Source organism: Platichthys flesus, chromosome 12 (genome assembly GCF_949316205.1).
Source record: "Platichthys flesus chromosome 12, fPlaFle2.1, whole genome shotgun sequence".
Taxonomy (NCBI): domain Eukaryota; kingdom Metazoa; phylum Chordata; class Actinopteri; order Pleuronectiformes; family Pleuronectidae; genus Platichthys; species Platichthys flesus.
The window spans coordinates 3,663,579-3,679,909 of record NC_084956.1 but is presented as its reverse complement, the minus strand read 5'-3'; the positions used below and the strand labels follow the sequence as shown (position 1 = coordinate 3,679,909).

Below are 16,331 nucleotides of genomic sequence, written 5' to 3'. Positions count from 1 at the left end.
AAATTAAAATAGAAAATAAAATGTATCTTGTGTTTAAAACACTTGGAGTCGCACACAGGAAGCTGTTTTTAGACAATGAGCTCAGACGTACACACTCGACCTGCTCATCATTAAACAGCAGACGGACACACTCTACCCTGGCTGGTGAAGAAATTAGTGTTAAATTACTAAAGAAGAATTTCTCCAGAGCTAAAAGATGAGGGAAATGTTATCTGATTTAAGTTCCATACATTTGGTTGAATCAGATTTCTTTGTAATGAAAGTTATTAATTAGTACAGGTGTTTGTCTTAAAGGTTTGATAACTACATCTCGTGTTTTCCTTTCCTGTCGACTTAAGTGTGATTTAAAACCCAGGCTCCTCGGCGCAGGTTGATTTCTCCAAAACCTATTTTGGTCGATTTGAAAACTTGTTGAATGTAAACATATATTTTGTTTAAAGACACAAATGTCTTCCATATGTGAGACTCTGCTCCTTGAATAGAACAGAATGAAAAATCTGAGCTGTGGCATGATTCTGAGAACAATGTTGTAAAAGCCCAAAGGACAATCTCGGTCGAATCTCAGTGTTTGGTTAAATATTGTTTTTAAGGAAATTAAATGCAGCTGCTTTGAGATTCCACCGCCGGCGTCTCACTGATTAACTGTAAAATTGTCTTCAACAAAGATTTAGAAAGTTTTTAACCCCCCCCCCCTCCATCTCTCCCTCCCTCCGCTCTCGTCTACAAATGAAGGCGACAGGAAAAAAACGAAAATGGCCGTAATTAAACAGCGTTTATGTCGCTGCTCTCCACAGTCTCAAATGCTAATTGGTGACACTGCAGTTCGGCTCTGTCCAATTACTCCCAGCTCTCACTCTCCTAATTAGCAATCACTTCCCCTCTCTCTCCTTGTTGGCTCGTGAGACTCCGATCACATCCTCTTCTTTTCAAAATGAGCGTCTTCATCATCGCTGACCTCCACAGGGGTTTGTCTCTGTGGAGGTGAACGAGGACTGGTCATCATTTACTGAAATCACGTGAAAAGAGACAAATATACAAAGAGTTGGACGACACAGATCATCGATGGAAACAAGAGACGAACTTTGACTTTGAAAACGTTGGAAGTCGAGCGTCTGCAGCTTCTCTGTCAGGACTCAAGGCCTCTGATTGGTCAGGCCCGATGCTGCGGGTTGATTTGCTGGTTGTGTAGATGAAAAGCTGTTTTCCGATTGTGAGCTACGCACGTGTGGCTCATGTTCAACGAATAGCATATTGATTTCCTCTGCTCTGCCTTCCGGGGCTCGGATGTGTGTGTGTGTGTGTGTGTTTGTGTTTTTGTTTTACGTGGTGTGGTTTAGTTTAATCAAAGGAAAGAACACAGCCTAACTCATAACCACACACTGTTCCACACTCAACTGTTCTTAGGATTGTTTGATTCGCTGAGACCTGAAACATTCTTAAACCTGAACCAATCATGAAGCTCAGTGGAGTGTTAACAAACCCACAGACTCTCCAGCCTCCCCCCACACCCTCACACCCTCACTCCCTCCCTCCCTCCTCGTCCCTAATGCCGTGGTAATAGCGACAATTAGCCACCGCGCTCCGTTGGTTTGATGGCTTAGCTTTGGCCCCGTGGCCCATTAAAGATGAGCTGAGGTATCACAGAGTGAATGTGGCGTCTGGGGCCTGATTGGATTTGAAACTCTGCCAGCGGAGGGTGATGCTCATTCGGAGGAAGTGAAATCTTTGCAGGGGAGTAATTCAGTGTATTTGTCTTTCTCGTGATTTCTCTCTGGTGAATATTGGGAGCAGTGGGATCCCGGCTGTGTCGGGAAATATCAATAAGCCTTTGGAAGAAGAGGTTGGAAGTATTTTTTTAGGCTCAATCAAATTGTAGTTTTTCCATGACGGTGAGATGAGGCTGAACATTTGTTCTACTCGTCTGGTGCCTCCTCCTCTGCTTCACTCGGGTGGAAAGCCCTAGTATATTTAAAGATTTCATTTTCTAATAATTTTCATTTGCACAGCATTTATAAAACAAGACATCTCCTGTGGCTTTGGAACAAACAACAATAAAAGACATGGAAATTGATAAACAAGTTAAAAAAGGAAGAAGCCGTGTTTGTCAGCAGTTGTTTTCCTCTTGTGTTGAAGTCGAGGATCATCAGAGATCTGGATCTGTGCAGATCTACAGTTCAATCTGATGTTTGTATGGGCGACGTGTAGTTTTCCTATAAAACAAAAGGTTTAATGTGTTGTGATAAATGTTTGCACTGAGGCAGGACATTTTACTGTTGAATGAAATCCTTTGTCATCAGAGACGGTTGTAACACAGCACAGAAGATAACGAATAAACTTTATGGTAAATTTCACCGAAAATTATATCATTGCAAACAGCAGCTATAACTAAAAACACAAATAAAACAAAGTAAAGATAAAATGCACAAAAAAGTGCAGCTCATAAAAGTCTTATTGCTGTATTTTACTGGAGGGGAAGTTGCGCGCTGCATGTGTAATATGTTGTAGATAATAACAGCGGGCGAATTTACTGTGTGAGGAAAGGGCATCGCTGGGAAGAGTCAGTTGGTTTTATTATAATGTGCAGAAGAATCATGGAACTGTGAATGAATCAGACCAGCCAGAGGAAACCAGCTTCATCCAACAGATCAAACTGGTTCCATCAGGATGTGTGGTTGATTTCAAGCTTGAACCATTTACACTGAGCAGAAACAACAATGCAGAACAAGCAGAGATATTAAAGGTTAAGATTAATGTTCTCTAGACTTTGCCACGTTATTATTCTTCTTCTTTACACAATGCACAAAACCATTGATTTCAAAATGAGAAGAGATGAGTTATGCTGCAGGGGTTTGTTACCCTGAGCTCAAACAGCCCTGCAGGTGACAGGATCTTTTCCATACGTATAACCAATGACTTATTGTCAGATTTTTTTTTCTCCTGATGATCAACTTTTAAGAGAATAATTCTTTAACACAGGGAGATGATGGCAAGCTTATCTATATTGATTAGAAAATAACTTCCATGCTTGTGACGTCATGTTTAGTTCAAACATACATTCGTTATAGATAATGCATAAATAATGAGGTGTAGAGCAGATTTAAAGATGATTTTAAAGGCCAGTCTTATTACAGAGCTACTAACTCCCTGTTCTCTTATCTGTAATTGAACATTTAATGTCTCTCACATTCCCATTTATTATGTAAAGCACTTAGTCAGGTGGGTGCTATAGAAATAACGTTTTTATTACGGTTATTAAAACTAAAACCATATGATAGAAAGTGACATTTATCAAAGAAATGCAGTAACTTGTACGATAAGATTATAAACACATATTATTATTGTTGTATAGATTAATTGCGTTTTTATTTTTAATTTACAACAAGTTCAAGTTTGCCCAAGGAAAGTTTTCTCAGAGTCGGCAGCGAGTGTCTAAAGTTCCCACAATGCAGCAGCAGCCTCTTGTCCTCATCACCGAGGGGATTTCCTGCTCGTGATGTCACCGACCGTGGGCGAGAGGTCGAGCGTGGACAGAAGAGGCCGTGACTGCCGAGGGAGTCACGCTCATTACAGCCGAACAACGCTGCCGTCCCCACATGAAGACACAGGAGGACACACACACACTCACAGAGGACGATTGTCTGGCTGCTGCCGTCCTCAGCAGTTTCCGCGGCGCTTCCTGTCGTTGAGTCTTTGGTTTGTCTCGGTTCGAGCTCTTGTCAGAAGCTCTGGTTGAGAGAGGAGCTTTGTGTCTGATAACTTCAGCCTCCAGTCATCCAGCTTTAACGCTGAGTGTGCATCTGTGTGTGTTTCTGTGTGTAGCACGAGACCTTGTTCTTTGTTAGACGGCGTCCTGTGGCTCGTTGACCTCTCGCTGCCCTTTGCTGTCCTGAAAGCCCCAGTCGCCCAGTGGTCACTGTGGTTTTGTATCTCGCCACAAACTTCCAGAGAATGTCTCTCTGGTTTGTAATCGCAGCTCAGCGGGAGGACAGAGAACTGTGGTTTGAGCTTCTTTCTTGTTCCTGGAGGTCGGACACAGTTCTTTCATAAAAGACCTTTTCAAATCTCACATTATCTGAACTTGCTGGACCTGCGGTGCAGACTAAATGTGAGGAAAGTGCCTGATAATTGCGAAATGGTTGTGAGACTCACAAGCATGTTTTCAAAAGGACAAAATAGAAAAATACAAGTTTCTTTTTGCTGCATCTTTAGCTCACTGAGGCCAAGAGGGAAAAACCAAGAGGGAAAATACTCTCACCCAAAAATTACTCTGAAATTGTCAAGAGGTGTCTTTTGTGGATAAAATGTCCTTCTTCTAAAAATGGGAGCACGAGTATCTTGTTTATAAAATAGTTTGGTCTTGGTTTAAAGTTGCAGGAGTCAAATCTCACATGAATCATGAGGCAACAATGATTTTTTTGTCTTTCCACTTCTGTGCCTGGAAGAAATGATGTTGTTCCAGACCAGGAACAAATAATTTCAATAATTGAATTCCATAATTTCCCCAAAACCTTATTCTTCTTCAAACTTGAACTGTTTATTACTTTTCCTTGAGAAACATATTCTAATCCGTGCTGATGCTCATATGAAGATTAATGCACAGTGTGAATGAACAGTGATTTAGAATCAGGACAATAGAAGCACCAGAAGCAGTTGACCTGAACCACACAGATACGTGCTGCATCACATTGGCCCATTTGAGTCGACTTGATTAAACTGTATATTTCAAACCTCTCCTGAGGACTTTATTGATTGATTGGTGATTGATTGATTGACCTTCTCCTCTTCCCAGCTGTTTCCTGTCTCTGCTACTCGTCGCTGCCGTGGTTTGGAAAATCAAGCAGACCTGCTGGGCCTCACGGAGACGAGAGGTAGGACCGTCCTCCTCCTGTGTTTGTGCACACGGGTGTATCATATGAATTTGTGTGTCGATGATTGCCGAGCTGTGTGCTGAGTTGGTCCCCCCCCCCACACACATCCACCCGTAGTTGTGAAGGGTGAAAGGAAAACGTCTCTTTGCTTAATGAGTGTCGCTGTGACGATAAACACGAGCGTTCCCATTAATTATTGCTCACGAGTCAATTAACTCCGACGAGGTGACGCTAAACGAAGTGGATTGGATGATATATCACTTAAAGCCCCAACAGATGCTGCATCATTTCATATTTACTCCTGACCCTGACTCACAAACACACACATGCACACACACACACACTCAAACACACACACACACACACACACACCAGTGATAACCTGATGTCTCTCTTTCGCTGCTTTAATGTTTCTATCCACTTTTTCCTCAGTGTGTTGTGTTTCAGTCACGAGGGAGAAATCAGTGTTGGTCGTGAGCAGTGATGATGATGCTCTGTTGTTATTGCTGTAACACACACACACACACACACACACACACACACACACACACACACACTCGTTCCACAGGGATCCAATGTGTCAAAATGCACTTGTCGGTTTCTACCCCCCCCCCCCCCCCCCCCCACTGCTGCTGCTGTTGTGTCATTATGCAGAAAAAAAAAACGTTGCCGCTGCTTTTGATGTGCAAATTGACTTTGAGCCTTTAAATGTCACGATGCTGTCATGGTGAGAAGAGTCGACCTCCATCAGGAGGACCGGTCCTCTGCTGGATAAACCTTCCTCACTGAGAGAATGTTGTGTAGCTGATTCCGTGAGTTGTCGTCGTCACCGTGTGTTGTTTTAAAGGAAACACACAATGAAGGAAAGAGTCCACTCGTTAATTACATCAGCTCATGGTTGTATCTCTCTTTGTTTGCTTGACTCTTGATGAAAATCTCTACTTTATCCCCTTATTGAGTGACGTTCCAGCTGTTTGTGTGAATGTTGTGATGCAAAAGATGACAACCAACACAATTTGTGAGGAAAAACACTGACATTTCCAACAAATGAATGCTTTGACGTGATGAAACCTTGATCTCAAAGGGCATCGGGATCAAGTCTGTTGTGATTCGGTGTCAGCGCTGGATGTGTGTCTTTGACCTATTTCCTGCTTTCATTGGATCTGATACAGTTTTTCTTTCAGTGACGATCTGTGTCACATGTAAATCATCTCCACACATGCACCACATGCAACAGTCTTAGCATGTTTTTCATTCAGCTCCATTATTTATGAGAGCCGGTCTCATCACAGCAGAACCTGTCCTGCCCTGTCGGTTTATTTACCCCGACTTCCTGTCATGGCTCCAGCTCTCCGTCACTCTCTCTCTTTCTTCCTGAGGGCTATTCTCTTTCTTTTCTTTTTTTTTACTGTCTCTCCCTTTCGAGTATCTAACAAATGGGAAACTCTGCCTCCGAGGCACAAATCACCACTGTAGGAACTCCACTTCCCTCCCGTCTGCAGTTAATGTTGCACATGACACCAATTCAGTTCATTTTTCACATGATAATTCATCTTTTGTGGCACAAATGAGGCGACGTGAAGCCTCCACGTGTGATTCTTTACTGTAGGGAAGCTCAAGCTGTGGCTGAAGGAGCTAAAACAAGAGAGCGCTGGGTGGATTTGACTGAGTGATGGTGCTCGGCCGACCTCACAGGGAAACAATGACATTTCAGAAAATGTACTTTTGTTAATTTTTCCTCACCAGTCGCTTGTTACATCACAGGAAACTCTCTCTGCATTTGTCCTTTAGCTGCTTTGAAAATGTCATCGCTGAAACCAAACGCTGCGAGCGAGAGAGCGAGTGAGAGAGCAAGAGAGCGATGCAAACTACGTTAACGAGCCGAGTGTCAGCGGAGGAGCCGGACGCTGCCGCCTGTTGCAGGCGAATGCTCCAAATGTCAGATTTGTCCTTTAAAGAAGATCGGATGTCGTCGTGTTTCCGGAGGAGCTTTATTATAAATCACATGACCTCTGCTCCTAAAGGGGATTAATGGAGTTTTATTAAATATCAGCTTTAGATCATTAGTGTGGACGTGTAGGAGAGAAAGGGATAAAAGAAGAAAAAATTAAGGTTTCTTCATTTTATCACAGGGTCATAAATGATTTCCACAACTATAAATATATGTGGAGTTTTGGATTCTTTGTTATTTGATAATCAAGGTTGTTTTCTCTCCTGAGAGTCTGAAACAAGCTTTTTATTCCCATTGTTTCTGTTGGTTTTGGTTTTACATTGTTATTCTGTTATTTAATGAACGTCCTTGTCCTACATCTGAACTATTGAATAACGTGTTTTCACTGTAAACAAACCGAACCCTTGCTCAGTTAGATCCAGATTCAAACTTCACAAAAACAGTGGATCAGTTTAATTTGTTAACACTGAGGTTCTGTCACATTTAAACAATTGAAATCTTCCACCTGCCTCTAACTGAAATATACAGGATCTTTGAGCTGAGGAGGCACGATATAAATAATAATTAAGTGTTAAATCTGTCAGGCTGTAATATTAGAAAACCCAAGAAGCTCTCTCAGTTTTTTTTTCCTGCGGTGTGAAGCATCGTGTGTTTGCTGCTCCGCTCTCCAGAGAGCTGGTCCGGTGGGGGAGCCGCAGCAGAAGGTGAAAATGGGATCTCTTCACTGTTAATTATAGATCACAACCAGCCACAAGACTACAGAGGAAGCCGGGTATTAATAGATCCACCGCTTTATGTTAATTGCTTTTTTTATTACCAACAATCATTTTTTGGATATGAGATCAAACAATCGAAAGCCACTTTGAAATTCTAATGCTGATGTGCAAAGACAGGCTGCTCAGCTCGTCTGTGGGTTTCTCTAATAGGGTTGCCCCTCTGAAGACTGTGGGGGGGTGGGGGGGGGGGCAGGCTTTTATTTTCAAACAGCTGATGTTGCCCCTCGTCTGGATGAATAAGTCAAAAGACAAATGAAGAGGACAGAGACGGAGCCAAAAGATCCACGTCCCCGTGGTCGTCTGCTCCTCATCACTGGATTGTCTCCAACGATAGAGCTGTAAACCCAAATGATGAATCAAACCTTAAAACATGGCCTTTTTCTGGTTTTATGAATGTATTTAAATTGGTAAATGGTAAATGTTTTAAGCAGTTTACCCATTCACACACACACTCATACAGGGCAGCTCACATTAATCACACACTACCAGCAAGTGTGTTGCCCAAGGACACCTCGGCATGCAGGCTGGGATCGATCCACCAACCCTCTGTTTAGTGGACAACCCGCTCTTATCTCCTGAGCCCCAGCTATTTGTGATGTTTCAGAGGAAACCACTGAGGTATACAAACATAAAATAATATTTAATAATGGTTTGATCCGTGGGTGGGTCCATGACAGTAACAGTCTCCCTCTCTTCTCGTCCGTCCGTGTTAAACCTCAGTTTGTTCGGTTGGAGCTCGTTGGAGCGTCTTCTCAGACAGATGTTTCCTCTAAGTCACCACGTTGTCCCAAAGTCGTCTCAGTGTGTTTTTCAGCTCGTCAAAACACACTGAGACTTAGACCAGCTCCTCCCCAAGCAGATCCCACTGATCTGTGGTCTGCCTCTTGACCTCTGCCATCTCCACAGCCGTCTCCACAGCCGTCACTGCAGCGTCTCACGTTCCTTCTCTTAAATGACATGTTTTCACTCCTCCTGCACGAGGTGATTAACATATTGTGTCATTTTGCTCTCATTACGGAATTACACTCGGAGACACTTCACTCTGAATTACTGCGGGATGAGGAACCCGCAGCCTAATGAGGAGCGCTTGATTAAAATTGAAGTTTTAAGGCTGTTTTGTTTGTTTAGTACGTGTCGGCGTCGCACTCTTTCCAATAAACTAGCATGTGGAGCTAATTACGCTACTGTGAGTTGTTTCCTGAGGTCTGGTACAGTCTCATTTCAGCCGCTGCCTGATGACTAAAGGTTTTTAAGTTTATTTTAAAGACAGGGTTTGTCAAAATGATCTGGTGATTGAACCAGAAGCCGTTTATTAAGACGCTAAGTGGACAGAGATACAAAAAGCAAAACTGGAATTTGGATAAAGCTTTAAAATGTGATTAAAGGAGACTGTTTTTAATTTTCAATTTTCAAAATAATGGCTTTTCTTCTTCTTCTAATGAATCTGTTACATTCCAGCGGTTCTGCCGAGGTGATGCTCTGCTCTGATTGCTCGGTCCTTGGCCTCCACACACTCCAATCTGCAGTTGGAGAGATTAGCCTGTCTGGACCAGTGAACGCCAAATCACTTGTGTATGTGTCTTTTTGTGCGCGTAGTGTTTTGTGTGTCCCTTATTTAGCTTTAGCATTAATCGAGGTGGCAGATTAGTAGACGAGGTTTAATGCGGCCAAGCATGGCTGTGTGTCCGTGGACGGCCGCGCAGTCAACAAATCAAAGCGCCAAGACAGACCCACACACACACACACACACACACACACACACACACGGCTACAGGCCACCATGCTGCCCGGGCTCCAGCCAACCACCACAGAGACCAGTTCTCCCTGCAGTGGCATTATCACGCTGGACGACTGGTCCCTGTACAAACAGGCAGTTTATACCTGACTCCATTCAGTTTGTCCCGAGGGCTTCGAACTTCTTTTTTTACTCCACTGAGTTTTACATAAAGTCAGAGGGCGGGAGAACAGTCGATAAAGAAACACAGCAACGCAAGAAAAGAGTCAATACATTGTTCATAACTCCAGCACATAATTTAACTGTGGCCACACACACCGACACACACACATGCAGCGGCACGGTGGCTCGACTTGGCAGGAGAAACCACATTGTTCGCTGAGACTCTGGAAACAACTCTGAGGCTGTTTGCGGACAAACACCTGCAGCAGGAGCACGAGGTTCGATGCTGGGCTCAACACACGTGTCTCTGCATTCTGTGAATTATAAGAAGTCTGGTTGGGGCCGTGGTCTTTCCTGTGTAGATTGCATGTTCTCTCCGTGTCTGTTAGGGTTTCTTCTCTGTTTTCAGTCATTTGTGAAACCTACACTCACGTTTGTCTCTAAATGATGAGCCAGACATCAGTTGCCCTTAGATAACTGTGGGAAGGTTTTGCTTTAAGCTGTTATCCGTCTCTGATTTAAATGTTTCCTCAGATTCGAGTCTGGTCTGAAAGTTCAGGGCTGAAATAAGAATGACAAAGTTGTGTGTGTGTGTGTATGTGTGTGTGTGTGTGTTGGTTTTGGTTTATTCTGTGTGATTCTTTTTTTTTAAGCCACTCAATCAACATTTTTTGGAAAAACGTCCTGACATTTCCACCGCTGAGATGTGAGAGAAGTCTTTGACCTTTTTAAATGTATTTTTAAAAAACGGCTCAGTGATCACGAAGCACTGAAAAAAACTTATATTGTATATTTCTTAGCCTTAGTTAAGTCTCTGAAAGTTTATCTGAAGTAACAACACAAAGCCTGATGCCTGCTCTCACTCGTTTCCTCCTGCAGATTGGAATCTGTTAAATGCCACTGGGTTAATATTCACTGGGCACCTGTGCAGAATGTGTCTGTTTGAAAAGAGCATGGAACTGATGATGGTGGATGATTTGCAAGTTCTGCACCAAACTTTATTACATTACATAATAATGCTCTTGCAGTTTGAGTAAAAATGCACATGCATGTTCATGTTCTCCAGGAAGTCTCCTCCCAGAGTGTGAAGTGCAACTCATTACTCACATTGTGTGTGTGTGTGTGTGTGTGTGTTTCCTGAAAGTCCTCACTTGGAATGTGTGTGCGTAGGCATGTTCCTTTGGCTTGATGAGGATACAAGTGGGAATTGGTTTTCACCACACTGCTGCCAAGTTGGGTTAAAACAACCTGTTCATTCAGAGGTTGAGTCTTCCCCCGATATTGTGATGTTTAACGAGCGATAAAACACGCCAGCGCCCCCTACAGGCTGGGTACCCTAACTATCAGAATATTCTACTTAACGAATCAATTAATAAAAAAAACGTTAAATTCATGGTAAAAACCCATGAGTGCTGTGTTGCTCTTCTGCGGTGGAGTTCACGTAAACAGTTATTTATTTTCGTGACTAACAGTCTCTTCACTTGAATTCTCAATCAGCCGTAAAGTTCAGTTCATCCTCACGTCGATGATCAAAACCATCAAACATCAGATGCAGTGAATGTAAATGACGCTTCACCGCTATCGGAGCCACCCAGGTGACCGCTGAGATCACAGATACAGATTATCTTCAGCACACCAACGCCGCCGGCAAACCTCAAAAGCACCGGAACGAGAGGGATGAGGTGGTGGTTGGGTGTGTGGGGGGGGGGTTGAGGGACACAGCAAGGACGTCTCCCTGCAGCCATTTGGTGGTTGAGATGGTTTTATACACTCGTGTTTGTCTGTCTGCTCTGTTTAGGATTTTTTATTTTTCCCGTGAAGCGCCGCAGGCCAACGTCTGTAATAATCTCTCTCTCTCTCTCTCTCTCTCTCTCTCTCTCTCTCTCTCTCTCTCTCTCTTCTCTCTCTCTCTCTCTCTCTCTCTCTTTCTCTCTCTCTCTCTCTCCCTCTCGCTCTCTCTCTCTCTCCTCTCTCACTCCCCACAATCCCTCTCTCCCTCCCTCTGTTTCTTCTCTATGGGTTTGTGCTGTGATATAAATCGGCTGGTGGTTGTCAGTGTGACTCATGAGCAGTGCTGCTGGTCAGTTGTGTTTTATTGTTAACACCACACCTGAACCACAGATCTGACTCCTGGACCCTGACTCCGCTGTTTGTGAACAAGGACACACAATTAAAATAAGAATAATCGTTTGTTTGTGTAGATTGATTACAACGGGTTGTCCGTAAAAAAACCTGAATAATCAATAGTTTGGAAATTACACAATGATTGTTAGTGTATCTACAGCCTGTGGTCGGGCACATTGTGTTTTCGGTTTGTTGTACAGTTGTACGTCTCTGTCACGTACTTGTGAACTCAGTACCTCAAGCTTCCTCCAATCACAGTTTCTATTGTTACTCTTTCCTTTGGACTTTGTGGGTTTATCATCCAGGTCTCGCTTTTGTTTTTAGATTCATATTCGATTTGCATTCAGGTCGCTGGGGGGGGGGTGGGGGGGGGGAGTTTCTGGTTTAGGGACGATTGTGTGGTTGATCCAGATCTTCTTTTTTAGAAAATAATTTAGCTTGGACCGTTCCTCTGACGTTTCGTCCTTTTTGTGTTTCCGTCACTGGGTTGAGCAAAGTCAAATTCAGAGATTGTTTCCATCACCGTCGACATCGTGCTCCACTTAAAGGAAATCAAAGCCGACCAGTGAAGAATGTTCAGCACGTGAACTTCCCTGATGAGTCTCTACACGTCATCTGCAAACAGGCTGGATGATGAGTGTGTGTGTGAGTTCTGGGATGTGTTGCTAAACATATCTTTTTACCAACGTAATCCTTGTCTTATCATAAGCCAGCGGACAATGATGATCCTAATCCTGCTCTAAGAAGCTTTTTATAAACTGGAGACACAGACACACACTCACACACACACACATACACACACACACACACAAACTGTGATGCTTACGCAGGAGAGCGGTGAGCAGACCCTCAAGATGAGAGCTTGAAATTTGCCTTCTCAGGGTTTACATCTGATTTTGTAATTGATTCTGCATTTAATGCAGGAGGTGGCCCAGATCAAAATACTATGAATAAACTTTTAGAGTAACTACTTTTTAACTAAGGAAACAAAAATACTTACAGACTTAGAAGATTCTCAATGAAGTCCAACATCGCTTTGATTTTTAGCTTAGTTGGTAAATTTGGTCAAAGATGGTTTCTGACATTTTAGGTTGTTCTTATCAAGCTGATGTGTTTTCAAGTGTTTCTGATCAGTTTGTTTTTTAATTAGTTATTTGATGATATAAAAAAGGGCTGAGACGTCATGATTGACAGCTGAGACTGGTTCACGATTGGTCGAGCGTATGTATGGGCGGGACCTCGATGCAAATTCTGCACTCCACCATCACCAACTTTATTAACTGTCTTGTCAACTTGTTAGTATCTGTAAACTTCGAGCTGCAACTTTCTGGATCCATTGCATGAGAAGTTCTTATATCAAGTGTACATGAAATACCAATATTTTAATTATTTAAGCATGTATTTAAATATGTATTTTTGGTGAACAGAGCAGATGAAGGTCAACTCTGTCAGATGGTTTTCAGAGTATATTTCTATCAGCTTCATGAGTGAATTTGTCAGCTCTATACTCATAAAAGATGAGCGTTAGAAAACCTGAGCACCAATACGAGTTGATATAAACTGACAATGTTCCAGTTGAAGTTATCACGTTTTCTTTTCCTCAGTTTGATGAATTTTCTCAGTAAAACGTGAGAGGAGATCTATGAGTAAGTTTATAAAGTTCAAGACCTGTTTGTTTTTACAGAATGTTAGATTTGAGCAGTGTGAAATAAATGCAAATGATATAGAAATATTTTGACATTTATTTGGCTGCAAACACCATTTTCTCTTGAGTTTTAGCAAGAAACACTTTTTCCAAAGTTCAAATTTAAATGTCTCTCCTCTCCCGAGAAAATCACAGAGCAGCAAAGAGTTAGAAATCAAAACAGTTTTGAAAATGATAAAGTAGTTTATTTCTTCGCAATTTAAATGTTTTTGTGTTAATTTTTTTTGACCTTTTCTGCAGAACACGTTTTAAACTGTCTGTTCATTGCACAAACCGGGCTCCCTCTGAACAGCCAGATCGGTTTTACACCTAATGAGATTTTCCCAAACGCCTAAATGCAACAAAGCAAACATTGCAGACAGCTAATTCCCCGAGTGCAGAACAATTTCAGTCCAATTAGCTGCTCGCACACAAATTCATCCAGGAGTGGAACCTGTGCTGTAACAGAGACGTTGATGATTTCACTCGAGATTAAAACCGAATCTCAACTGAGTTCATTTCAGACACCTGGAAAAAGGCAGCAGGTCGAGAATCTGCTACTTTAGCTCGAGTGGAAGCCAAATTGCTTTTGGGTATTAAGAGAGAGACTTGAAAAGCAAACAGCTATGGAGAATAATGAAGTTCGACCACGGAGAGAGTGGTCTGCATTATCAGAGGTGTAAAAACGCATTTATGCTCAATAATAGAAATGTAGACGGATACAGACGAAGCCCTCTGTCCCTGCTCTATGTTCATTTCAGTATTAGGGCAAATTTCCTGAATGCTAACTGAAACTGAACTGAACCAAGCAATACTACTTTAAATCGTAGGGGGCAGTGTCGCCAATAGTTCAAGCTAGACGACCATAAGAATTTATGTCCACATGTCATGATGCGTTTGCTGACGTCAGAGACAACAAGGTTTTTACAGTCCCGCTGCTTTTGCCTTCTTCTCTTCCCGCTGTCGGCATATTTAGATGTCTGGACTCTACGCTGCCCTCTAGTGGATTTAATGCTTTACAATGATACTAATATATAATAGATGTTTGGAAGTGTGTACATTGTTCGAAACTGACGTGCGTAAAATCTTGTATTGACACTGAGTATGCCATGCAGCGCAAATTTATTTAAAGTGGTAGTACACACATTTTTGATTATTATGATGAAGGGAAGGTTGTGATCCATCAGTTGATTCAGTCAAATGAACAGTATCTGCCACTTAACGTGTCTTTTTATAAGTTAGAAGTTAACTTCCTCTTTAAATACACAGTAATACCAACACAGTGCAGGAATCACACAATGCCATAACACAGAGGACACTTGATAAGACAGGACATCAGATGCTGTCTCACAAACAGCCTCTGCAGCAACAAGGCAGAACAAGGGGGGGGGGGCACTGAGGTTTACCGAACTCATGGCCACCGGTATGACACATTGCTTCTGATTGGACGAGACTGCTGACCAATCCAACAAATAAGAGGAAATGTACTTCGAAGCAAGTTGACCACGAACAAACAGGGCGTGACAGACAAGCAGCACAATGACATCACAGTGACATCACAGTGACATCACAAGGCTGGACTACTAGATAAGGCGTTTCAGACTTTGGGCTTTTTAATATCTAACTTCACAAAAAACCTTAATTACACCCGAGAGTAAAGAAACACTGAAAAGAAACCACCTCTGAGAAAGTGCCCAGTTAGTTGTTCTGGTTCTGTACAGTTTATGGACAGTTAATGGTCAGGTCAGATCCCAGTGAACGGTCTTCTTCTCCCGCTGTAATGGGACGGGTCCTCCCCGTCTGACTGAGTGCTTCAGTAATGTGTCAGGGTAATTGGCCGTGATTTAAAAACCCACTGATGGCTTAAGTGGGAATTCAGTTTGGCAAATAAATGGTTCTTAATCGAACATGTGAGAATGGTTTAATACGGCGGAAAAAGATTCCACTGAGGCCTTTAATAGAGAGCGTGGAGACTTCAGCCCATAAATCACAGAGACGGACGGCTGGGACGTGGACGAGTGTGCCAGCTGAAACCTCTCATATTGCTTTTCTGCTTTTCAATCATCTGCTAACGTCAAATGATAATTTGTCCTAAACCATGGAATCATAAAATCCATTAGTTGGTTTCTCAGCTTCTTTCAGTCGTCTGTTGTCTTCTAGGGTTTTTTCCCTCCAGTATTTACAGTGTTAAAGCTTCGTGTTCACTTACAGTCATTTTAACTGGACTAAATGTTTTACCATTCAGGTGTAGAATTTGTTTTGCATGTTTTATTCTGCATCTATAGATTGTAAATTATTTTAATATTAAATAATAACAATACTATCTCTTCAACTAATAATAATAATCATAACAATAAAAGTAACAATATCTGTTTTATTTCCACAAAATCAGATTTCTAAAAGTTTTAGTTTTATCTGTGCAGGGTCACATAGGGGTCAGTAGAGAGTATTTTAAATATGTGAAAACAGAAGTATAAGGAGCACGTCTCTGTGTCAAACTCGAGTGCCGCCTGTGTTGGAGCAGAGAGTCTCTTCAGCTCCAGAGAGTCCAGATATTTCTCTTTCATTTCCTGTCGAGGTAATTACGGTTCTGTGGTGGAGAGGGAAGCAGGTGAGACACAGAAGCTCCTTGACTTCAGAGAACCGGGGAAGTAGAGAAGTCGAGACACAGGAACTTCTTCACTTCTGCTCCTTGAAGGACATTTGAGAAATCTGAGACACTTGATGTGTTTTTGTCTCTTACTCTGTCTGGATAGTCCCACTTTTCGTCTGTGTGTGTGTGTGTGTGTGTGTGTGTCTGTGTGTGTGTGTCTGCGTTGCGCCTGCATGTGGAGATGAAGAGCAGATAAAGACTGTTTCTCTGCAGACAAGAGGAAAAGTCTCCAGGGGCGAAAAGCCACCGCAATCAACCAAACGGAGATGACATTAACCCCCCATAGTGACACAGGCCTGAGTGTGTGTATGTGTGTGTGTGTGTTGCTTTTCTGAGTGTGTGTGTGTGTCTTCTGATCAAGTTAAACCGCCCTCATCT

General features: G+C 42.5%; 1 protein-coding gene across 3 annotated transcripts in view; it reads left to right on the top strand.

Annotated features, from left to right (window-relative positions):
• The window catches only part of atrnl1a (attractin-like 1a), a 163,393-nt gene that overhangs the window by 99,999 nt on the left and 47,063 nt on the right, over positions 1–16,331 (top strand). For 2 of the 3 annotated variants that reach the window (XM_062401750.1, XM_062401749.1), the window contains one exon: positions 4,790–4,868. The exons of the other annotated variant lie outside the window; for it this stretch is intronic. In XM_062401750.1, the coding sequence (XP_062257734.1) occupies positions 4,790–4,868 (79 nt within the window). The remainder of the gene's footprint in view (positions 1–4,789; positions 4,869–16,331) is intronic. 3 annotated transcript variants of the gene reach the window in all.